The 26,221-nt window shown below is 23.1% G+C and overlaps 2 protein-coding genes and 1 pseudogene across 6 annotated transcripts in view; 1 reads left to right on the forward strand and 2 right to left on the reverse strand.

The window, feature by feature from the left end:
- LOC128961724 (TBC1 domain family member 30-like) overlaps positions 1 to 18,597 on the forward strand; it is a 35,258-nt gene extending 16,661 nt beyond the window's left edge. The window contains exons 3-11 of the mRNA XM_054307984.1: positions 69 to 196; positions 10,314 to 10,439; positions 10,654 to 10,753; positions 11,646 to 11,728; positions 13,541 to 13,881; positions 14,276 to 14,381; positions 15,778 to 16,003; positions 17,268 to 17,486; positions 17,558 to 18,597. Of these exons, the coding sequence (XP_054163959.1) occupies positions 69 to 196; positions 10,314 to 10,439; positions 10,654 to 10,753; positions 11,646 to 11,728; positions 13,541 to 13,881; positions 14,276 to 14,381; positions 15,778 to 16,003; positions 17,268 to 17,486; positions 17,558 to 18,597 (2,369 nt within the window). The remainder of the gene's footprint in view (positions 1 to 68; positions 197 to 10,313; positions 10,440 to 10,653; positions 10,754 to 11,645; positions 11,729 to 13,540; positions 13,882 to 14,275; positions 14,382 to 15,777; positions 16,004 to 17,267; positions 17,487 to 17,557) is intronic.
- LOC128961813 (cytochrome P450 3A8-like) lies at positions 6,753 to 8,687 on the reverse strand (annotated as a pseudogene).
- Positions 18,598 to 21,692: 3,095 nt separating the features above from the next.
- LOC128961854 (ralBP1-associated Eps domain-containing protein 1-like) lies at positions 21,693 to 25,058 on the reverse strand. 5 transcript variants are annotated; one of them, XM_054308155.1, is made up of 8 exons: positions 24,777 to 25,058; positions 24,485 to 24,702; positions 23,628 to 23,842; positions 22,963 to 23,550; positions 22,545 to 22,851; positions 22,267 to 22,478; positions 21,999 to 22,179; positions 21,693 to 21,918 (listed from the first exon to the last, which is right to left on the reverse strand). In XM_054308155.1, exons 1-8 carry the CDS (start codon positions 24,936 to 24,938, stop codon positions 21,747 to 21,749), a joined length of 2,055 nt encoding a protein of 684 aa, XP_054164130.1. In that variant the 5' UTR covers positions 24,939 to 25,058; the 3' UTR covers positions 21,693 to 21,746. The 5 variants fall into 5 exon arrangements, with proteins under 5 accessions (XP_054164130.1, XP_054164129.1, XP_054164128.1 ...); XM_054308154.1 differs by having other exon boundaries at positions 22,545 to 22,854; XM_054308153.1 differs by having other exon boundaries at positions 22,267 to 22,296; positions 22,351 to 22,478; positions 22,545 to 23,550.
- Between the last annotated feature and the right edge of the window lie 1,163 nt (positions 25,059 to 26,221).

The raw sequence follows: 26,221 nt of genomic DNA on the forward strand, positions 1-26,221 counted from the left end.
TTTTTATCGATTTATTTAATACATTAAATCCAACGTTAAATTTCTATTTTGCTTATGTATGACAACAGGTGTGGACACGAAAATGCGGTTTAGTATTGAGCCCTATCCGGGTGACAGTGGTTTCAATCAATGGCACGATGCCATGCGTATGGTTGCCCGACTTCCCGGTGGTATACCCACGGAATTTCGCAAAAAGGTTAGAAATAAAACTTTATTTTGTTTATTAAAAAATTGTCAGTTAAAAATAACAACTCTTGCAAAAAAATATAATAAATTTTAGTTTTATTTTTTATGAGTCTATTACTATTATTAGAAACACTAATTAAGCAAAAAATATTAAAATCAATAAATGTGATATGTTTATTTTGTTTGAACATAACATTATTACTTAAAAAAATATTTACTGTTTTTAGCTAAATATTATTATTTAAAAATAAAAAAAAATATTTGCTAAATTATTAATTATATAATTAAGATAATAATTTTTAGGGTAGATATATATATATATATATATATATATATATATATATATATATACTGGTACAGTATATAAACCATATATATATATAATGAATTTACGCGAAATAATGTTTTGACATAAATTTTGATATTTTAAGATTACAACAATAATTCCGACACAATAACTGTTWAATTAACATACARTATAAACAAATGTGTTYAACTTTCTCGACAATGAAATAGTTGTTAATTTATATATATGTTTTRTATATTTTTATTAGTTTGTGTCAAACATATATATATCAAGTGAAGTTATAAATCCCAAAGTGTTTAATATGTTATAAACACTATACATAAATAATAAGATATCTTATAGATTATGTTATTATTATTATTATTGATGTACAKTATTTGGTATTTTTTAATAAAAACTAAAATATGAATTATTAATTAGTTATGCGTATTATATACTGTAAACTATAGTTTTTTGGTTCAATAAACTTTAGTTTTGTCAATCATTTTCATTTAAAAAACTTATTATATTAAATACATTATACAGTATATTATAGATATTTATATAATAAGACTAAAATTTCAGGAATTTATTAGTCTATAAAAATTGGAATAAATAATTTTTTCTATATATTTAATAAGTATTTTAAAAAATAAAAATAAATAATTGAAAAAATATAAGGCGWTGTATATAATGAAAAAGCAAATGTTTAATTATAGTATAGTATTAATTATTAGTATAGAAAATATAAATATATTATAAATTAATTGACAAAAGATCTAAATTGATAATAAATATGTTAATATTCATAAAAGCTAAACATTTAAACATTATAACAATTTTATACAATTTAACAAAAAGTGAAACAGATTTTTGTTAGTTATGACACATTTATCTATTAAAAAAATAAATAAAATTAGGTAATAAATTTAGGTTTATAGTTTAGGATATATATATATTGTCAACCAATTGATGATTTATCGGTTTTCAAAACAACTAAATTACATTTTGTTTGSAATTCTCAGACTATTAATAAATTAATAGACAATACATAATATAAGAACAAAATTGTATTAAATATAATATATAAATAATTAATTATTTTAGTTTTATCATTATTGCTTAGATAGACATGCAGTGTGTATACTATAATATATATGTTGTGCAATAACTGTCCTCAAAGTATATTCAATGCATATGTAGTTATATAACACACTGTCTTAGTCTTATAAATATAATACTATGAAAACATAACGCAAGTGTTTACAGATCACTACTATAACTGTATATTTTTAAATGTCAAACGTATAGTGAACTTGATATTAAAAACTTGATATTATTATACTGTATTTGTGATACAAATTAAATATTTATAAGTTATATACCGATAATATATATTTATTTTGTTTATTTATAATTAATTGTTATATTATACTGTATACATATTATAGATAGCGTTTTTGTTGTTGTTATGTTATTTTTATAAATTTATTACATAATATTATAACTTATTGTATACATTTCTTAAAATAGTAATGTTTTTACGTTAATATAATTTTATTTTTTTTAATTATTTTTTATACTAACATAAATTTTTACTACAAGTGTAGAATTTCAATTATCATTTTCAAAAATAATATTTTGTTTTATCTATAAATAGTAACACAATTAATATACTAGTTATTATATAAATAAGTTTTTATAGTGAAAATATAAGATTATAAATTAATATTATATAAATTATAACATRTTTTTCTTGTATTTATTTATAATATTACATATGTTTAAAATGTCTTTAGTATTAAAAAACATATAAAATAAAAATAAATTATTTCTACATAATTAAATATTAATATAACAATAACTTTTGACCTTAAAATAAGTGAAAATTATAAAAGTTGCTAAAATTTGTTTTATGATATAWTTTTKTTGTTGAAAAAGACATTTATCTTTCGAAAATATTTTGTTATATAATTATGACAAATGATTTATAAAATTTATTATTAGAAATTTTATAATTTAATTTATACTTTTTTKTGAACAAATATAATAATACTTTTAGCGTTTCGTTTTGTTTTTAAAAAATTAGATAAAATTTTTTTTTAAAATATGTCATTTTCCTAACTTAAAGCTTGAAAAAAACAAAAAATATTTTTAAATAACTATATTTTTAATTAATTGAATTATTTTTCTAGTTATATTTCTAAAATTTTCATTTATTTTTTTTAAATTTTCAATATATTTTTAAAATATATGATTGAATTGTGCAGTTATTTTAAATGATACAATAAATAATCAAATTTTATATCYCAATAATTTGAAGGTCACTATTGTTTTTCTATATATTTAATTATAATACATTTTTACAATTTCCCATTTAATTAATTTGGTTTCGTTTTTTATACAATAATTGTAATAAATAAGTTCATAAAATACAGCAATAAATTATACCTTTACTCGTCGTAAAATATTTTGATTATTATTTTATATCTATACTAGTATACTATATATTGTATATTGTAGATCATTTAATGCTATATTGGCTCATTTATTTAAACTATAATTTAGTGAGTGAGTGGGAGAGAGAGAGAGAGAGAGAGAGAGATTTTGTTTATTATTTATTTTCTTAGTATTTCTCTTCTCATAAATAATTTTGTATTAAATCTGGTTTTACTGCCAATCCTTTAGTGTATTTGTTTTATTGATAATAACTTTTTTTATTCAATCGTCTATCGGCTTATTTTGAGACTATCTTTTACTTTCATTATAATCTTTATTTTGACTATTTTTTTTGGTCAAAATCTTAAGTATTTTTTTTGGACACCTAACTCACAGCTGATATATAATATTAATTATAACACAAAAGTTAAATAGTGTTAGTTTTGTGTGTATTTGTGGACGTCTTATCAGAAAATTATACCCAAACTTAGGTATTACTAATAATTAAAACTTAATTACAAAAGTTTRTATATATAAGATAAAAAATAAAAAGTAATATTAAATAAACATTATTAACTTATTAAATTGAATTACTAAATTTTAATTAGATATAAAATTTTATCAAAAAATATAATTTTACAGATTAATTTGATACATTTATTTTATTTTTAACTAATTTAAAAAATTGTCTAATATTTCTTTAGAAATATAATTTTAAATTTTTATGTTATGTACATATAAAGTATATTTTTAATGTTTTATAATATTTATAGCATAGTTTTATATAATCTAGGACAGTTTTATGAGATGATTGTTATGTAAATGTATAAAATTTCATAAATTTAATGTCATAAAATAATAACATTGTTGAGTATTTTGTAAAATTAAGACTATTTTACATACAAAACATAGCATTAAAATTTTCCTTTGGTTAAACAAATTGTAAAACAACCATAAAATAAATAATATTTAAAACGACTTCAACGATATTATTTACAGTAAGCTATTATTGTTACAATTATTTTAATAATGTCTCTGTTATGCCGTATATTGTAATCAAATGTTAAAAACAACCTAAATATCAGACAAATGACTATATTTTTTAATGTTTACTTAATGCACATTTCATATGATTGTTAAATATAATATTATACAGTAGTTATACAGTACATACATTTAATTAAAGTTTACATAAACTTTTATTAAAACTTTTATTTTCTATGTATGTCTATGTTTGCATAGATTAAAAATTTACAAATTGTCATTTTAAGTTAATGTTTAAAAAAATATTATTTATCTATATTATCTAAATTGTTTATTTTGTAGTGAATTTATATTTTCATTATACAGTATATCTATTGCACTTTATTTTGTAATGTAGTGTAATATTTGTATTTACTTTACAATAAAATATGTTAATACCTGTTGTTAATACAGTCTAATAAATTTACAGTAAATTTTATATGGAATATGTTATACTTCGCTGCAATAATAAGTGTATTACAGGAAAACATAAAACTTAATAATTGTTTTTTTTAAAAAACTATTTGTAAAATTATTGGTTAATATTTTATTATTATTTTTGATAATTTAAAAATTATGTGTTAATTATATCCAATACATTACTATCYAATTCATATTAATATACTGTAGGCTATAAATTGTCGATTTTGCCCAACCATTATAAATTATATTGTGTGAAATCTACATAAAATTAGATAAACACATTTTATATATATAAATAAATAAGCATACATTACAATTGCTTGAATTTGCAATAAAATGCTATAATAATAATAATAAAATTTATGTTATTTGAATTTTTGCTGATATTAAATTTTTAAAATTTACAGTATACTAACATTTTTAAAGTAATAAAAGTTGTATTATTATTATTATTATGAGAAATTACTTAACAGTACTATTAATTAGATGTATATAATTTAATATCAAGTGTTTCACAACTATTATATAATTAGACTAAAATAATAAGTGTGATTTGTGGCTGAAAATGATATAATTGAGTTTATTTTAGCGAAACTTTTAGTTTAAATTGTAAAATAGTTTAAATCGCAAGTATATTAAATACAATTTATCCTAAAAAAGGGAATATGTTTTGTCTAAATATTCATTAAAACTATCATTTATTTTCCATTAAAAATATATAATTACATTTTAATATACATTAAAATTATATAATAATTTAAAATAAAATAGACTTTTAATAATACTAATAATAATAAGGTATTACAGTATTCTCATAGAATATACTATAATTAATTCATTTTTTTCTAAAAAAATATAAACAGATCTCTAACTCAATAATTGCGTATATTTTTGAAAATATTAAAATAAAGTATTATTAATGTTATTTTGATTTTTTAATATTATCTAAAAAATTATGTATTGTAAATTTTAGTCATACCTATTGTTATTTGTAAATTATTATTATTTATTATATGTATATAAATTGCACAATAGGTAATGTATTACACTATTTATTGTGAATGTGTCTATTATTAGCAAAAAACACACAATCAGTACATTCAATACCCATTGTTTTCATAGGAATATTCTTGAAATTGTTTGTATTATTATTATAAATAATATATATATTGTGTAAATGTTTATAATATTCTAGAATTGGTKTTTTGTTTATTTTTTTACTGAAATCTCTGGAAATAGTTAGTTAGAAACGATTTATTTGGAAAMTATATTTTCATTGTCSACTTTCTAAGAAATTATTTGATATATAATTCTTTTGACAAATAAAAAAAATCAGACAATTGTGTGGTTTATTTTTGTTCATTACTATAATCAATAAGCATATAATATATTGTATATTTCATAATTAGTAGATTATTGTACAGTATTTTATATTATAGTATTGTATAGTATTCAGTATATTCAAAAAGTTGCCCACGTTTATTGATACGCCTACTTGTAAATAATTRTAATTAATTTTTGATCGCCTATTTACACAAATCTAATTATATATCATTTTGAAAAAAAACTTTAAGAAATATTAGACATATAATTAATTAATATCAAATTTCATATATATATTTACATATTTTTTGTTACATTATATTTACAATTATTGTAAGATATCGRATMTCTTTAATGAATTAAACAGATAATTGTATAGATTTTTATTATTATAATTATAATTAATTGTAATCCTCTGATTCATTATTATCATATATGTATTACAAAATATGACTAATTGAATAAATTTCTAATTCAAAGTATAATAATAATCTCTAATTATAATTATATGATTACAAGATTTTATTGCTAATCATTAATCATTATTAAGCAAAAATCGAAACTTAATTTCTTATTAACTGAAAAAATACTRTCTGTTTATTAACGCATAGCTACCGGTTATTATGTATAAAMTTGTTGTCATTTCTCAATTATCGCAAAAATTTTAAATCACTTTTTTTACTAATTATGATACAATATTGTTGTTAGCATATGATAAAAATATTTTTATAAGTTTCATTACTTATAAAGTACAATACTTTTTGAAAGTATTAATTTTGATAAACTATGCAAATTAATTATAAACAGTCAACTAATTACATTAAAAACAATTTTTTCTAATTAAATGCGATCATTAAAATTAATGAATATTTATTATATACATCAATAATTATAATTTATGATGAAATACTAATAGTTAATTTGACTTATAATCTTTACGTATATTTTATTAATTGTAAWAATTAGTTGCAAAATATTTCTATTTTATGAACACATTACAATTAACCAATTGWTTGAATTATTATTGTAATTATAAATTGTTATGTATGTGTGTGTGTGTGTGTRTGTGTGTGTGTGTGTGTGTGTGTGTGCAATATGTTTGGGTTATTGTCTCTTTTCAATGCCAACTAACACACGTTTAGGTGATGCTAAACGAAACGCTTTTCTATATTGAAGCGGAACATCCGTTTCGGGTGTCCTCACAAATCGGTATTTTCTAATAATATGAACCAAAGCCAGYTTAGCCTCGAGTAATGCAAATCGCATACCAATACAATTGCGAGGACCGGCACCAAACGGTAAGTATGTATAGGATTTGATTTTATGGCGATTKTCGGGCATAAATCTTTCCGGATTGAATTGGTGTGCATTGGGATAGAACTCCTCCAAGTGATGGATAGCTTGAACTGGGATTTCTATTTGCTGTCCCTTATAGAGGGTTATACCGGTGTCACCTAATTTGTAGTCAACAGACGGTAGTCGAGCTAAACGTTGAGCCACTGAATGCCTTCTAAGTGTTTCTGAGAGGACGGCATCCAAGTATGGCAGTCGTGACAGTTCATCGTAACTGATCTCTCCATCYGAATCGACAGCAGAGTTGATCTCTTCATAAAGTTTTTCTTGAATATTGGGATTGACTGCCAATTCATACGTACAGAATGTYAATGTCGAGGCAGTGGTTTCATAACCGGCCAGAAAAAAATCAACGCCTGCGCCAGTATCTCATTTTCGGTCAAATGTTTGTTATCCAGCACTATATTCAATGCCTTTCTTTCGACATCCAATTCCTCATCGCCTAAGACATTCAAACAATATAAATAARTTAACAATATATACAAATATTTGATAATAGATCCCATTGTTAGCTATTATTAACCTTCATTTACATGATGTGCTTCATTGACATCGCTATCGTCTCTAACATGTTTACTAYCACTAMTATTGTCATCCCTTTCCACATCGATAAGCAATTGGAGAAAATCGTTATACTTTTGGCCAGTTTTTTGCCGATCGGCAATTAGTTTACGAGTAGACTCAATGAAAAACTCAGTGCCTCGATGTTCGTTACGATTTTTAAACCGTCGCCACCACTGGAAAACCTTTGTCGGTATAACCATAAAAAGCACTACAGATTTGATATCTAAGTTAAACACTTTACGAGCATTTCGTACGAACGGACTGTCCAACTCTTTKAGCGAATTAGTCTTTGTGGCAAAAGCACAGATGGCTATCACATCCATTGTCAGATTGCCATAAATATCTTTGACATTCAAACACTTTTTACTAATAGCATAACTGTCCAAATGTTTAACAAATTCATTGACACATTGTCTGATCAAAGGATACATTTTCTTCATCTTTCCCGATGTAAACGTCGGACTGGCTATCGATCGGATCCGTTTCCATTGATCACCGGWAGCTTCGACCAAATTATTACTGATTATCGGATGTTTGGATCTTATGTTTCGTCTATCGGTAAACAAATGAAAATCTTTGACCAGTATTTGTTTGATGAGCTGCGGGTCACTGATTGTCAATACGGGATCATTACGCATATAATAGCTATGAAAATAAATATTTATTTATTAATTAAATTTTTTATTTAAAAAAACCAGTTGTTTTATAGTGATTTATACCCATAAACTTTGCCATATTTRCGAATCCAATTAATCTCCTGTAAGGGTTGAGGTGTCCGAAAAAAGTCCAATAGATTACCGAAAAATGGTATCGGTTTGGGGCCAACCACACCCCGCTTAGACCAATAACTATAGTTTCTTGTCGTATATCTATAACAAGATTTAGCATATTATTAATTAATTAATTAAAATTCCATAATTGACATTGATTAATTTAATTAGTATAATAAATAAAACTCACAAATATATCAATGGTAAAAGTGTTATAAATAATATTAATATTAATGATATTAAATCCATAATTGTATTTGTTTGTTAAACTTTAATTATTATTATTGAATTGAGTCAGTTTTAATTTCAAATATTATATTTGACTTATTTTTAAAAAAACATAGTTTTATAGTTTTAATAATAATTTGAAAAAAGTACAAAAACATTAAGATAAAGGAATCTAATTTTATATATTAATATTTATAGTTAATATATTTGATAACTATATTAAATAAACAATATGATTCTGTTTATACTGTACTATAAAAAGTTAAMCAATTTATAAATAGTACTAATATACATTTTTATATATAGTATAAGTACATTTTAATAACTATTTATTAACCTTGACAACATTATCAAATAAAATAATATTATAAACATATTTATTAGTATAAATTAATTATATAATTCAATTATAGCCATTTTGAATATAATTTTTGTAAATATATTTATGACTAAAATAACTTATAAGTTTATAAATTTAATTTTACTTAATAATACTTAAATAAAATTATAATAATGCTTAATTTAAGATAAATCTTTATTAATTTATTTAATCAATGTTCAGTATATTACAATATATACTCTATATTATATAAAACAATTTGAAATAAATGATTAATATTTAGTATTTGTATTATTATAATATTTTCAATGTTAAATTATTTTAAGTTATTTAAAATTCAATTACTTTACTATAAATAGCACAGAATTATATAATTTTGATMAAATAATATATTAATATATTAAAAATATTTAATTCAGACAAAATGGAATTTATTATTATCGGTAGTAAATAATTTAATATAAATTATACTGTATTTATAAATCTAGGTATATATATATATATATATATATAAAAACATACAGGTAGTACTCTAAATTTTAAAAATCTAATCTATGTACATTTATAATATTATAAATTATATGATTATATGTCCTAATGCAATATAGATGTATRTTTAGATATATATATATATATATATATAATATTATAACTTATATCGATATTTCTCACTAAAAATAAACCTTTTTTAAAATAAAACTAACATCAATTATTATTTTCAGAAATATTTATAATGTTTAATCTATAATACATAGCAAAAATACATTAAATTTTGATCTTTATTAATAATATCTTTTCTTATAAAATGGAAAATTATATAAAAACACTTATTGAGCATTAATCCAAAAAAAAACTGGACTTCAATAWAGACAAAAATATTTTTTACAAATCTTTTAAAATTTTATATTTTGTGCGATTAATATATTGTAGTGTTATTATACAATAATATAAATGCTTATTATAAAATAAAAATACTGTATAGGTATATAGTATATAAATATTTATTAATATATCAAATATATATAAATTATATATARAAAGTGGAATATAAAGTTTTTATCATRTTTAWAATAATAATAATTTTCCAAAAAATATATTMAATTTTTATTAAACAATAAATATTAATTTTATTGTAAAATACATTAGCGGCTTTTTWAAAAAATTGTATTGACACAAAATAGTAGTATATATATATATATATATATATATAAATATTTTAWATCCTGTATATACTTTACTATTTAATAGTYAATCTAATTTATTTGACAGTACTTTTTTTTGAGTTTTAACTGCAAAATTTATTTTACTATCTCTTAAGTGATTTTTATTTCAATAATTTTTTCAAAATTTTGATATAAATTGATGTTATATTATATAGTTGTGGATCACATTAGCGGCCCGTCATATACAGACCCGACAAATCAATTGGTCGATTACTTCGAGATTTTGTTTCAACGAAAAAGAAAATCCGGACGACGAGACACTTGGCGTACAAATTGTTAAGGTTTGCTATAATATAACATAATTCATATCAATTTMATTAATACTAATGAGTTTGTGATTAAATATYWGAAAATAATKTAGTTTTTTTAAAAAATACTAACATTCTATAAATKTAAAAATTAGATATTTTTATTTTTTATAAATTTATTTTTATAATTATTTTATTGAAATATTTATTTAATTTTAYTATATTTTACTAATTAATTGTATTAAAGGATTTGCATCGYACGGGTTGTAGTCTATTTAGTGGTGAAGAAGCCCAGAACCAGGCGCTCCTCAAACAAGTATTACTGGCTTATGCCCGTTGGAATAAATGTAATTTATCATGGTTATTTTTAGTTTTTTAAAAAAAATACTCTATACTACATGTACACAATTGTAAGGTTATACATTATTAGGTTGTTTACTTCAACTAAAAAAATAATAATAGTATTAAATTGCAAAAACAAAAAACTAACTAAATTTAGAAACTTGCAATTAGTTATTACTGACATTTTTTTTATTGAATTATAGTGTTATTGAAATAAAAAATAATAGTAGCTATTAGTATATTCACAATAATAATAACAAAATTATTAATCAACAAGTGTTTAGATTTAGTTTTGTTTTGTTTTTTTTGTAACTTTCAAATAAAAAATGAATTTTAGTTAATTTATGTTAATTAGTTATTTTTTTCAAAAATAATTATGCAAAATTTCTAGACATTTACTTGTACTAAAAGATTAAGTGTTTTAGATAAAAATATTGATTAATTTAATTTTTATTTAGTTTTTAAAAAGTAATTTTCAAACTAATTTATAAATAATTCAATTTGAGTAMTGTATATACATTTTCTAGTAGTGTATAAATAAATTATTTAAATAATTTATATATAGTCTTTTATTTTTGCATATAATATTATAAATTTATCAATATATAAGTTTTTAATCCTATTAATTAATAATATATTTGAATCAATTAGTGATTTGTCTCTAATTTAATGAGCAAACACTTTAACTTCATTTCATTGATTGACATAAACTTTTAGCTTTTATTATATTAATCAAACATATCGTTAAATACAATGATTTTCATGAGTCCCATATTAATAATACAATAATAATCATAATAAATAAGTGATGTACTAATGAACTAACCATACGTTTGACATTATCTTCTATTATTGATTTCATCCGCAAAACTAACTGCACTACTAATGGACGGACAGCTGTTGGTTATTGTCAGGGCTTTAATATGTTGGCCGCTATTATATTGAAGGTAATGGAGGGCGACGTCGACGACTCACTTAAGGTAATGACTCTCTCTCTCTCTCTCTCTCTCTCTCTCTCTCTCTCTCTCTCTCTCTCTCTCTCTCTCATCATTTGCTAAAGTGTTATAAATATTATACAGTATATAACAGATTAATATTTTTGTTAGAAATGTATTGAAAATAAAACAAACACCGGATACCAATAAAAATCACAGTCAGTCTAACAATAATGACTATAACTTTGCTAAAAAATAGCATACAATATGTGTTTTATATTTGCATTGAATTTATTATTAATAATGTTTTTTGATTTGTTTGTTTAATCGATCCGTTTGTAGCAAACATTTTCCGTACTTTTCTTTTATCATTCACTTTCTTAATAAAAATAAAGATTAATATATAATATATATATTTATAATAAATGAATTTTCCATATAATATAATATATATATAGTGTATATGATATACAGGTATATGACTGTATAAAATACTATCATATATTTTTGCATCTYCAGGTAATAAAATATGATATTTTTTATTACAAACATTTAAAAAATATGTCTATTTATAAATATTTGATTTATTCTGATTTTTCGTTAAATTGATTTTTATTGACATTCAAATTTATATTACTTWGATAGAGTAGTAAAACTAATTTTAAATTTCCATTTTTAAATTAYTAAACTTTACACTATAGTATAGTATAGTATACAGTACTTTAGGCTTATACTGTATAATTCATAAATTTTTTATTTGCTTATTAAATTATAGTATATTTTATGCATATTATTTTACTGCTTTACTTAACATCTAATTTATATTTCAGTGATTTAATATAATTTATGTTAACAATTGTTTGTGAACTATAAATATTTATTTTAGAAAAATTAAACGCTTTTAACATTTTATGCAAATTATAATTACTGTTCATATATTATTATTATTATTATTAGTTTAAATATTACTATAAACTTATTGCTGTATACTCTAATAAATCTTATTAAAACAAAAATTTAAAACAAAAATGTGTACTGTATATACTTTATATGTAAATTTATATATATACTAAATGTACATAACGTTATACAGTAAATATCAGAATATTCTGTTATTCAAAACATGAAGTAATATAATATTATGAATTAAAGACAATTTTTTTATAGAGAAATATATGGGAAAAAATTTTTACATAAATTTTTATTAAATTCACACAATATTCTATGAGTTTCATATTCATAAAATATTTACAACTTAATAATTTAATATAACAATACATTACAAAGTATATTATATCCAATATTTAGTGCACATATTAATTATATGATAATAAATAGTTATTATATTCCTAAAAAAATTGAACATTTGTAGTAATTAAGCTAATTGATTAAATTTTTTAGTTACTTTTATAATTATAAAAAATAATATTATTAAAATATAAATATTTTAAAAGAAGTTTTTTTTGTGTATTTTAAGTAATCTTCAATTAAATTAAATTTAGTATTTAGTGAACTATAAAAAGTAAACACTATTACATGCAATTATGTATAATATTTGCTTTTACTCCGTTAAATGACTAAACAAACAGTCAAATGTAATATTTTTGATGAAAGTGTTTAAATACAGTTTAGATCTGTATATAAGTTTTAATATTTGATAAACCATTTACTGTAAATCGTGATAAAAGTTGTCAAAATAAATAGAAAAAATAGATATATATCAATATTGTATATATCATAGTTATATAATGTTATAAATTTAAAGGTCACCAACAGTATAGTAGTTGTAATTTTGTATTAATAAAAACACTTATTTATTATGTTATTAATATCATTAAWATMTTATCGATCCATTAGGTGATGATATACTTGATTGAAGGAGTTTTGCCCGAAAGCTATTTTGCAAACAATTTGCGCGGCCTATCGGTCGATATGGCCGTCTTTCGGGATCTATTGCGTCTGAGACTGTCGACACTGGCCAAACATTTGGATAAATTACAGTACGTGGGTCAGGACCAGTCTACCGGTGCCAGCTATGAACCGCCTCTCATCAACGTGTTTACAATGCAATGGTTTCTAACACTATTTACCAATTGTTTGCCACAATCGTCTGTCTTGAGGATATGGGATCTAATATTTCTTGAAGGAAACGAAGTATTACTTAGAGCAGCACTGGCTATATGGGACTGTTTGGCTGAGTATGTTATAACATATATATATATATATATATATATATATATATATAATATTACTATATCTACCTGTTCTCATGTGTTTAATATATTTTTCTAGTATTTGTTTAAGTAGTACAAAAATATATCAAAATATTTCAGTAAAATTAAAATCCAATTTTCTTTAGGTTGTTTTTTATTATTATTATTATACACTATATTACAACAAAATTAGTCCCCAAAATACCTTTATTGACTTTAGGCATCAAATAAAACATAGTATAYACTCTATATATTGGTTTTTTATTATTGTTTATCATTACCTCAACACAAATATTATTTTGTCTCTTAATTGTAAATAATGTTTTCCTAAATTTGATGTGTTTTTTGGTTAATTTATTTTTGTTTTGTTTTTTTATAGCCGCATATTGACTGTGAGCAGTGCCGATGAATTTTACAGCATAATGGGTGTACTGACCAGAGAGATGATGGAGTTTGGTGTTACCGATACCAATGAATTAGTTAAGGTATGATAAAAAAATTAACAATGAATTCAAAATAGAAAATAACGATTATTTAAATTATTAATTAAACTTTAGTACAGAATTTTATATTGTCATAAGTGTTTGTGTGTCTAAATCATGTTTGAAATACTAATGTTTAATATACGTCTATAATTAGCAGTAATTTTTATAAACAAAAATTAAAATTAATTACTATAAGTAATGTCTCGCAAATTATTGTAAAAGCTTTTTTTCAAATGCAATTTATATAATTAAAAATACAAATTAATAGTTATATCTACAGTTTGTATTATTACATTTACAAGAATTTTATTTCTACAAAAATTATATATACTGACAGTAATTATAATAATATATATACTGTATATTAGACCTAGGCGTTTGGAGGCAATAAACATATAAATACTTAATTAAATAAATACTGATAAATGGATTAATATATATACAAATATTTTATATAAAATAACACACGAAATAAATTTTTAATTAATATCATGTTATGTTTGAACTTATAATTAATATCATGTTATGTTTGAACTTATAATTAATATCATTTAATAATTACTATTACTATTACTATTACTATAACTATAACTATAACTATAACTATAACTATAACTATTACTATTACTATAACTAACTATAACTATTACTATTACTATTACTATTACTATTACTATTACTATTACTATTACTATTACTATTACTATTACTATTACTATTACTATTACTATTACTATTACTATTACTATTACTATTACTATAACTATAACTATAACTATAACTATTACTATTACTATTACTATTACTATTACTATTACTATTACTATTACTATAACTATAACTATAACTATAACTATAACTATTACTATTACTATTACTATTACTATTACTATTACTATTACTATTACTATAACTATAACTATAACTATAACTATAACTATAACTATTACTATTACTATTACTATTACTATTACTATTACTATTACTATTACTATTACTATTACTATTACTATTACTATTACTATTACTATTACTATTACTATTACTATTACTATTATACTGCATTTTAAATGATATTAATTATAAGTTCAAACATATTAATTAAAAATTTATTTTGTATTTTGTACATTTTATATAAAATGTTTGTATATATATTAATTATCGCCTCAAAATATATATATATATATATATGGTAATATATTTTTATAAATTTTATTTAAAAAATAAAACTAAGTTTTTACATTAAAATAGTATACATTACAATGTTAATTGATTAATTAATTGATATCTATATTTAGTGTATATATACTCATTAACACTAAAAGCAAAGATAATTATTTAATTAATTTTTTTTAAAACTGCATATAATTTGTTTTTTCAATCTATATATTTGTAGACCATATGTATAATGGCTCCCTTTCCTTTCCCGCAATTATGCGAATTACGCGAGAAATATATGTATAACATACAGCCGTTGACCTCATCGGTGGCGCTCTCGAAGATCAAAAAAGGTCTCCATCTATTCAATAGTGACGATGAAGACGATGGAGACCTGGATGACGATCAGATGATGTTAGCCAACTGGTGTATTAACAACGCTTTTTCTGCTAATAAAATTAAGGGTAAGCTTTACTACCAAAATATATTTTGTGTAATTCGTGTACAGAATATTCTCGTTTCTACATTTGATATATTAATGTATTGATTGCCTATAATATGATTTTTTTCTGTGCGACAAATTTGATTATTGAATTTATTGATCGTTTAATACTAAAAATATATTTTTTATTGGATTTATTTATATTCTCTACTTCCGTCACTTTCAAAATATAAATTTATTTTACATAAATTTTGTAAAATACTAAAAATATTTTTTTTGTTACTTATGTATTATTTTTTTCGATTAAAACAATAATATTTTGTTTGTCTATTACAGTATACCTAAGACTTTACTATCTATAATACTTGTCTAACAAATTAATGACATGAAGACCCGATTTTTTTACATTATTTTATGTTTTTGTAATTTTATAAAATATTTTACAGTTCTTACTTAATACTTAAATATTTTATCTTATATTAAATATTATGTTAACACAATTTATTGAAAACATACAAAAAATACATTAGTATTTGACTCCAAGTTATTTCTAAAATAATTTATTGTTTTAAATACTGTCTCATTAATAGCAGAACTACTATAAAAAAAATTGTCTCTAAATTTAATGATATTTTAAGCAAAAACCAGATGAGATTTGAAAATAATAATAAATTAAATTATTATTTAATAGTTTGGTTAACCATTAATTAAAATAAGATAAATAGCAATTTTTAATTAATTTAATAATTACTTACATTGTTAGCATTGTTAGTTACTTTCATAAGTATTTATGTAATTGAATTGTAACAATTTTATAGTTTATTTTATTTAAACAGTTATATGTTTTTGTTTATTTTATAGGTGGAGTATAGTTATATATTAAGTTTAATGATCACATAAAATAGATTATTTTTATTTTTTATTAAATATAAATATTACATTATTAATAATATAATAATACTACAATAAAAATAAAAATAATGATATAATATTTTATTGAATTTTTTACATTTGAGTCATATATTTATATTTTTATTATGTAGAAAAAATAATTAAATATTTAATAAATATTATTTAATTTATTGATAAAAACTATTACCGGTAAAAAATTATATTATAAACTAAATAAAAAATACCGTAAAATTAATAATTTAGAAAAACATAAATTCAATATAAAAATAATTACAATTTTTTTATTAAATTTGAAATATAAATATTTAATATTAAAAATAATATAATTTTTACTATAATTTGTATTCAAACCGATTGCTAACATATTTTTATAGATCAGTCGAGCCGTACGCCATCACCGCATTCAGAGAAGACCTCTTTGAACACAACACTGACAGCCAATAGTGTGACGACAAGTGCCCAAAACGTGGCCAACAATTTCCTGTCGTCGACTAACATCGATACACAAAGAATGACATTAGATATATCACTGTTGAAGAAACAATACGCCAAACTCAAGGAAAGACAACGACAGGCACAGGTCATCATTACCGGTATATTTGACTATAACTTATCAAATGATTCATCAATTAATGATTGATTATTCTTTGTGTCTTTTTTCAAGAGGGCTTCCAGAAGGCAAACACCAACTCTTTCATTAAGAAAGAGCCGCTGACTATGAATCACCTGTTGTTGGGTAAGACAGCGTTGATAGCGCGTCGTCCGAAACGGCCGTCACCGGTACTGCAGACGGCCACCCGAGCCAACCACGAGTCGCCAAATCGTCAACGATTGCGCAACCGATCTAATACTGTGGCCGATTTGATGGCCGGTAACAGATTAACTGTAAATTCGCACAAAAATAGCACAAATGAACAGAAAAATAACGACAAAAATGATAACCAGGAGAGAAGTGTCGGCGAAACACTTTCGTGGACACAGATCAAGCTCGACAAGAAGCGACTCAGATTTCAAAGGAAATTGTCGGAACCAACTCTCAGCTCATTTGATGAGATCCAATGCGAAGACAGTGTGGAGTCATCGCAACAGAACAGTGTCGATGATATCTATATTGATGTCAAAATTGTGAAAAATGAATCCCTGAGCAATAGTTCCAGCAGTAGTTCCACTGAACTCTGTGACGATCAGTTCAACGACAACTCTAGTGATTTTGCGTCTTCGCCTGAAGTCCACCGAAAGTGCAAACATATAGCGACGGCTAATCAGAAACAATTTACTTACGACAACATAGACAACGATAACAACGATAATAACTTATCAGAAACAAACATAGCTGTCGATGAAGTGTCCAAATGTGACACAAAATCTATTGACTCAACTATAACAACCACAGCGACAACAATATCACCATTGATTGCTACCGACACATGCCTTATAGAAAACAATAACCGCGAATGTGATAGTAGTTTAGGTGACAACCAATCGGCGCCTATACCGAAACTATCAGTGACCACAGTCACTGTCAGCATTGATAACAACAGCACTATTGATAATAGTAATGCTAAGGCCATGGATAGAGACAATGGTAACGATGACTATCACGAGATAATTAAGAGCCAGTTGTCTGAACTTAGTGTTGAACAATGTATCCAAAAGCTAAACGAAAAGTTAGTTTCATTGAATGATGAAAATATCAAATATTGACTATTTATTTATAATTATAAAAATATTGACAATTTTTTTATTTATAAACTATGTTTTAATTGAAAACAAAAATTTATTTTATGAATTAACAAAATAGTATTTATAATAAATATCTATTGCATAAAAAATCTATATATTTGCTAAATATTATTTATAACATAACATTTATAACTTAATATCAATAAATGTATTTTTTATTTCAATATGTGTTTATCGGTATATTGAATTATAAAATTGATTGTCAAACTTATAAATATAAATATTTTGTGATTTATAAGTTATATGATAATATAATAATAATAATAATAATAATAATAATAATAATACGTGTGTATTTTAATATTTATTAACTTATTTATAAATTTTTAAAAAATAATTAAAATATTTTTGTCAATTTTATTTTTATATGTCTTATATACTGTATATGTAACATTTATAAAAAAATTATATAAAATTTGCCAATTTTATTTTAATAATAATAAAAATAATTATATTGTAATCATTAAATTAATAAGAATATGGAAATAAATATCATAATAAAATTTGAAAATATGCTTTAAATAATTTGTGCTATTTCATATTATTTTTACAAATAAAAATTATCAAACAATTATAGATATAAAAATAATAATGAGATCTGAATTAAATAGTTATTTATAAAACATAATGAATGCAAAATTATATATATATATTTTTTAATTTTTATTAAAATAATATACAGATTAATTTTAACAAACTTATGGGATTTTGTGGGCATCTGTCAACACTATGTATGGTATGTTATATAGTATTTGATSAGTCTATCTATTATTATACAATTATTTATTAAAACTAAAATCACTGAATCAACGATTCGCGATATATCTAAATCTAATAAAATATTTTTTTTAATGTTTTAAATATCCTAAGCATACAAATCTTACACAAATTGAATGCCGTCTACAATGAGAATCATTATGAGATCAATGATTATAATGTCGACTATTGGCATAAATTTTTGGGTCTCCTGTGGCTATCAATTGGCTTATTGGTAGCGATGACGGCATTCATCATATTTGTCGGAAATGCTGTCCATTTGATGACACTTTTATTCTTCATCTGTTTTTCATTAGTTACACATTATTTTTTTATTATTATTTATCATTCATATATCAAACTCAGTATATCATGAATCGATTATTACATATAAATTATTTAATTCATGTTTGGCTTCAAAACACATGATCGCACTTAAGTTGAAGAATAAGGTATTTATAATTATAATTATGATATACAGGTATACCATATCTGGGTTAAGCGCTGGGGTAAGGGGTATGACCTGCTTCCCCCCCCCAGCGACCAAGATTTTGGAGATTTTACTCCCCAGTCTTTTTCGGAAATTAAAAAAATTGCCGTTTTTAAGGATGAGAAATGACACCCCACAAAAAAATTAAAATTTTAATTAATATTTGTTAACTTACTATTATTGTATTTCTAACTTATTTACATCAAATTATTATATAAAATAGTTAAAATTTAAATTTAAGTTAATTTAGTTAAAAAATTAAAATTAATCTAAATAAAACATTATTTTAATAAAAATTTGTAAATTAAATTTTTTAAAATGAACTTATGTTTAAAAATTTGTTAATTATGTTATTGATAAAATTTTATTTTTACATAGTTAATATAATATAAATAAATTATTCTGTAAATATTCATGTTTTTAGATAAAAAAAACTAAAAATTAAAAAAATATATAATGTTAATTTATTTTTAATCTTAATATATAAAACTTAATTGAGTTGAGTTATTTGATAAAAATTAGTTTAAATAGTTAAATTTAGTAAATTTTAGGTAACTTTGGGAATTTTTAAGGAATTTTCTAATAACCCCCTTTGATTTTCAAATTTTGAAAAAATTACCATTTAAAAATGCAATAAAAATCGACWTCCCACCCAGTACCCCCTAAGATTTTTCGAGATTATATAATTTTTACTAAAATATTAATTAATTTTTGTTATTAATTATTTCATATTTTCATTGAAATTTTTAAAACAAAAATTGATTAAAAAAATATTTTTTAGTTATCATTACTTTTATTTGATCAAAATTTATAACTTTATATCTAATTGTTTCATTTTCACCTAGCTAATTGCATTGCTTTATTGTTTCTAAAAATTATTGAAATAATCAAATATCTATATTTATATTACACAGTAATGTATAAAAAAATATTATTGTTATAATTCTGGTTTATTTTAACTATAAAACACTTTTTATAAAATATGTTTGATTTTGTTTTTCAATTTCTTAAAAATGATACTCTACTGTATGTCCAATGTATTGGTGTTTAAAAATCATAGTTTGAAAATAAAATATTTTTATTTTATTTCAAATACTGAGAAGTCGTTAATAAAAAAAAATATTTTTACCTATTTTAATAACTATTGTATAACTTTAATAATATTCATGAAATAAAAGTATGAAATAATTATTAAAAAATCAAACAAAATTATGGTATTACAGCAAACTTTATTAAACTAGTTTTGTAAATAAATTTATTGATTTGTCATTTTAAATAAAAATCAATAAATAGGTTTCACATTTGAGAGGCCATAMTCTGAATAATACAATTTTTTAATCTAAAAATATAAATATATTTACTCTTTTTGTTTTGTTTTTTTAACAGTAATAATTACAGTAAAATTAATCATTTTCTGATAAAATAAATATTTATATTAATAATAATTGACTGAAAATTTCAAACAAGTGGTTATTCATTAATATTCACATTATTTGTTTGTATTTTGTTGGTTTGTATGATATAATTAATTTTTAAAATAATACATTATTAAAGGAATATATATATAATAGAAAACAATAGATAACAATAAAAATATATATATTTATCATATAATACCTATAAAGTCTCATTAAATTTTACACTAATTTTAAGTCAGTTTTGTTTTTTGTAATTTATAAAATTTTAAAATGTATATAAAATTAGCATGATAATAATTAAATCAAAAAACATAGTGTCTTAATATTACTGTAAAATTTAAGTCAGACTTTACTTTCTAATAATAATAAAATCTAAATTCAAATATCAAGAGATTATTAGGTTAAGGGAGTGATTGGATGACACAATTATAATGAGAAAATTGTTTTCATAATTTGCATCCAATGTTTAGTTGCGCTAAATATAACTCCAGATAATGTTTATCATCGCTAACTCTGATCACTTCAGCCAACAACTCGTTGTTCATATCGACTAATAATTTGTTGGTCTCTTGTAATGATCTAATCGTTTTCCACAATTCATTCGTGTCTAACGGGTTTCTACATTAAAAAACAAATATTTACAAAAACTATTGAAACCATTATCTGTAGTAAACAAAATTGATTTGAAAAACACATACTCGGGTAGTGGCACTTCATTTGGTAATTTATATTTTTGTCGTAACGTTTCAAACGTCAAACTATTTTTATTATTGTTATTACTATTATTATAATTATTAACATTATTTGTAAGACTAGTTTCGATTTTGGTTTTCCTATAGGCGTGAAATGCACCGGCACTTCGGCCTTGTAGTGAAAGCACTATTTAAAAAAAAACAAAACAAATTAAAATCATTGTACAAAATTGTTTGATTAATAAAATGAAGATTTTTTTTTAAAAAAGTAGACCTTTGGGTGGACCGGCTGTCAGTGCGTACTCTGAATTAGATATTTTTAAGTGTGTGTTTGGGTGAGAAAAGTTGAGATCATTACCACTACTGATGGTACCGGTTGTTATAATTTTATTCAAGTCCAACGATGAACTTCTAGCGTGACCTGAGTGTCGAGGACGGGGAGGTGGTGGYGGTGGCGGATCTTTTTTGCCGGTAATCACAGTTGTTCTGAAATTTWAAAAAACAAGTTATGTTATTATATTCTGGTAATTGGTTATATAAGTTCAACAATACCTAATGGAATCGGTATGAACGTTAGCGTCAACACTATTGTTAATCGGTAGGCCGTCTGGTGTTAGTCTACGGGGAACGGGATGTAAAATTTTTGGATCTCTGGAAATGGAAGCCGGAACAAAATCAAAGTTGGCTAATGCCTGAATGCCAGCGCTCGATGAAGTACTGGGTGGCGATACTGTGGTCACTGCAATCATGTGATGGGTCGGCGAATCTGTAAACTTTGTCCACTCTTTATTTTGTGGCGACAGTGTGTTTGTAGGTACGGTAGTGGTCATTGTTACTGCATTACTATTATCGATGAGATCTGCTGTAGTTTTAGGAGTAGTTGAATCATATATGTGCTCAACATCGGTCATACATTTATTAATTGTATTATTATTATTGTTGTTATTATTATTGCTTGTATTATTGATACCTGTAATACGACTGATGCCATCGATGGTGGTAACGGTATTCATATTTAAAGGCAACATTGTTGTAGGCAATTGTGTGGGGAGTTCAACAAAATTTCGTCTTAAAACTACTAAATGCATTGCAATACAAAACTCGTTTAATGTCAGCGCTCCGTCTTTGTCCACATCTGACAGTTGCCATATCTGTGACAACTCCAGTATCGGTAGACCTGACTTCTCAAAAAAGTCTTTCGCCATTTGACCCATTATTACGCCGTTTAGGTTCAACTGTAATGTCTTAAACTGGTTCGTGTAATAAACTCTTTGTTCATCAGTTATTTTAAAAATATCATCCAATTCTTCTTCCGTTTTKATYTCARCGGATATTACGTCTTCCACATCGTCTTCTTCTTCTTCCTCTTCATTGTCTAACAGGTGTTGTGATTCATCCAAATCGTTCCAATTCTTAAGCTTGTCTTTATCTTCGTCATTAAATTCTGTCCAACTTTTGTCCCGATAATCGTAAGACTTATCTAATTGTGAATCAATTGGCGATTCATTCAGATCTTCATTATCCGATGAGTTTGGCGATACTGTTGAGTCATCTAAAGCTAAACAATAACAATAATATAAAATTMAAATTTATTCAAATATATCTGTAATAAAATAAAAAATAATTTATAATTACTTTTATCGTAATCTAAATGGCTATTGTTTGTCACGGAATGATAATTATTGACCGCATTATCGTTGGCCACTCGTAAGTCATCGACAATCGTAGAGCAGTGATGATTGTTTCGTCGATTCGGACGAACAGTGGATTTAGTGGGCGGAGGAGGCAATGATCCGCTCATTTGGTTCAGTATTGTTATCGGCGGTTCACTTATAAATTTGGCATCACTGCTAAATAAAGTGTATTCAAATACCATTATATAAAATTTGGTTTTAAAAATTTTAACTAAAATAAAATAAACAAATTATTAAAACAATTACTTTATAAAAGTAACAAATACTGTATACAGTATATTCAACGAAAATGAGTTCAAATAAAAAGTTAGAAAATATTTTTTTGCCAACAAAACTAAAATTAATTTATCGCTTAGAAATACAATTATTGTGTTTTTCTGATACAATTGTATGTTATCTTTAAATACATATATTTTATAATTTATATCAACAAACAAACAAAAAAATAAGAGTTAAAATACATATTTTTTTGTCAAGTGATTTGATATGATTCATAACACAACTGTCACTATCAATGGGTTGTTATAAAAGATAAAACCAAATACAGTATCATTACTTAAAATATGATATAATAATAACAATTATGATAATAATAATAATAATAATAGACTACTTATATTTGTAACTAAAAAACTTTTTTTCTGGTTATCGATAACTATCTTCAAAGTAGACTAATTGCGATCATTTATCTCCAATAGACAGTTCATAAATAGCTAGTAATTGGGTGATTGGTTTCAGATACGTGTGTCTATCTGTCTGTCTGTTTGTGTGGTATAAACTAATACAAGTGTTTCGTACCTAATATTGAAAGAAGCAGTTGTCGTGTGTTTCAGTTTGTTAAGATCAGTCCAATTGATCGGTGATAGTTGAGGCAACGGTATGGTCATTGTGTTAGTTATCAATGTGTCGCCATTTATTGGAAGACCCGATTGTGCGGCGCCGACCAGTTTGAGCATTGAATAAAACTGGTTACGAGTTAGAGATGTCGATCCAGATGTGGTACTCAACTCGAGAATCTGTTTCGGTAGACAAATCATTGGACAACACATTTAATATCATATACACTAAGATAGTGATGATCTKCGCATACCTGATCCAATACACTATCGTCCAAATGCGACGCCTGTAGCAAATGTTTGGCCACCGATTTGGCCAACAGTCCAGTATTGTCGGCGTCGTAACAGCCAAACAAATGGCCAAACATTTGGCGTTCGGTGTCCGTCATGTGAAGGACAGTAGTGTTGATGTCCATTGCGGCGATGAAACCACAAATGCGATGGTCCAACAAAACCAGTAAAATCAATGGATCAGATCATCAAAAAAAATTGATTATCACTTCCCGTTTAGCGGTATTAACAACAATGGCTTCAATAATAATAATATTAATAAATAATTTAATTTTTGTTAATTTGTTTTGTTTTGATTGTAATTTGTATGTAAACAACAAACAAATAAATTTAAATAAATATTTGTATTAAAAATTTGTTTTTTAAACTATAATAACAAACAAAAATCAATAATTATTAGTTAATAATAATATTAATTAATATCATAATAAAATTGTAATAATATTTGTGTAAATATTATTTAATAATAATCACAGCAAATGTTGTTTTGATTATAAGTAAATGCAAACTAATAGTCATTTATGATATACAGTGTATATATAGTGAGTTAACTGCAAAACAAAAATATTACAATCATTTGGCGATATTTTTGTTGTCAATAATCATAATATTGATGTTAATTATTATTATTGAATACATTATTAGCATTGAATGAATACAATGCTATATAATTGTAGGAAAACATTATGTAATTTACAAAAAATGTATTGTAATTACAATATTAGCGATGAGTTTATTATTATTATGGCTTTTATAATGTACTGTATGTTTAAAAAAAAGTCAAACACTGTTAATATTAATACAGTGTTTATCCCTCAATGCTTAACACATATACATAGTGTATATAACAGACAACAGTTTGTCAGTAAATCATAGTTTTTCTATACATAATAGCATAAGTCATGCCTTTTCCCCAGTCATTCAATACATACATATATCCAGCGCACGGGTATCTCATAATACTGTAGGAGCTTTGGCTGAAGTAAGCAATTGCTTAGTAATCGTTGGATAGTTTGTATTGATTTTTATCATTTATTTTTTTCCAAAAAAGTTGATTATTTTTAAAAATAGCAATTAATTGCACAAATCAATAGTTTTACTGAGAAAGGTATATACAGTATACTATAGTATATATGCTATTTGTATTGTTATGCAAACAAGTGTTTATAATATATAAATTAAATAAAACATTGCATTACATAACATTTCATTACAATAATATGTGTGTTTGTCTAGTGATAGCATAGTTAGTATCAATGGGAGAGTCGACTGATGTGATGATGATGTTGTTGTTATAGTCAATGTATAAGTCAATGCACTTCTCAAATGTATAACAATTTTGTCGACAAAATTTTTTATTATATTTACGATTAGAAACGAGTTTTTTATTGAATTTTTTTTAAAGAAA

Source organism: Oppia nitens, unplaced genomic scaffold (assembly GCF_028296485.1).
Source record: "Oppia nitens isolate AA-2021 unplaced genomic scaffold, nextdenovo-longstitch-racon4-pilon3 scaffold5_pilon_pilon_pilon, whole genome shotgun sequence".
Lineage (NCBI taxonomy): Eukaryota > Metazoa > Arthropoda > Arachnida > Sarcoptiformes > Oppiidae > Oppia > Oppia nitens.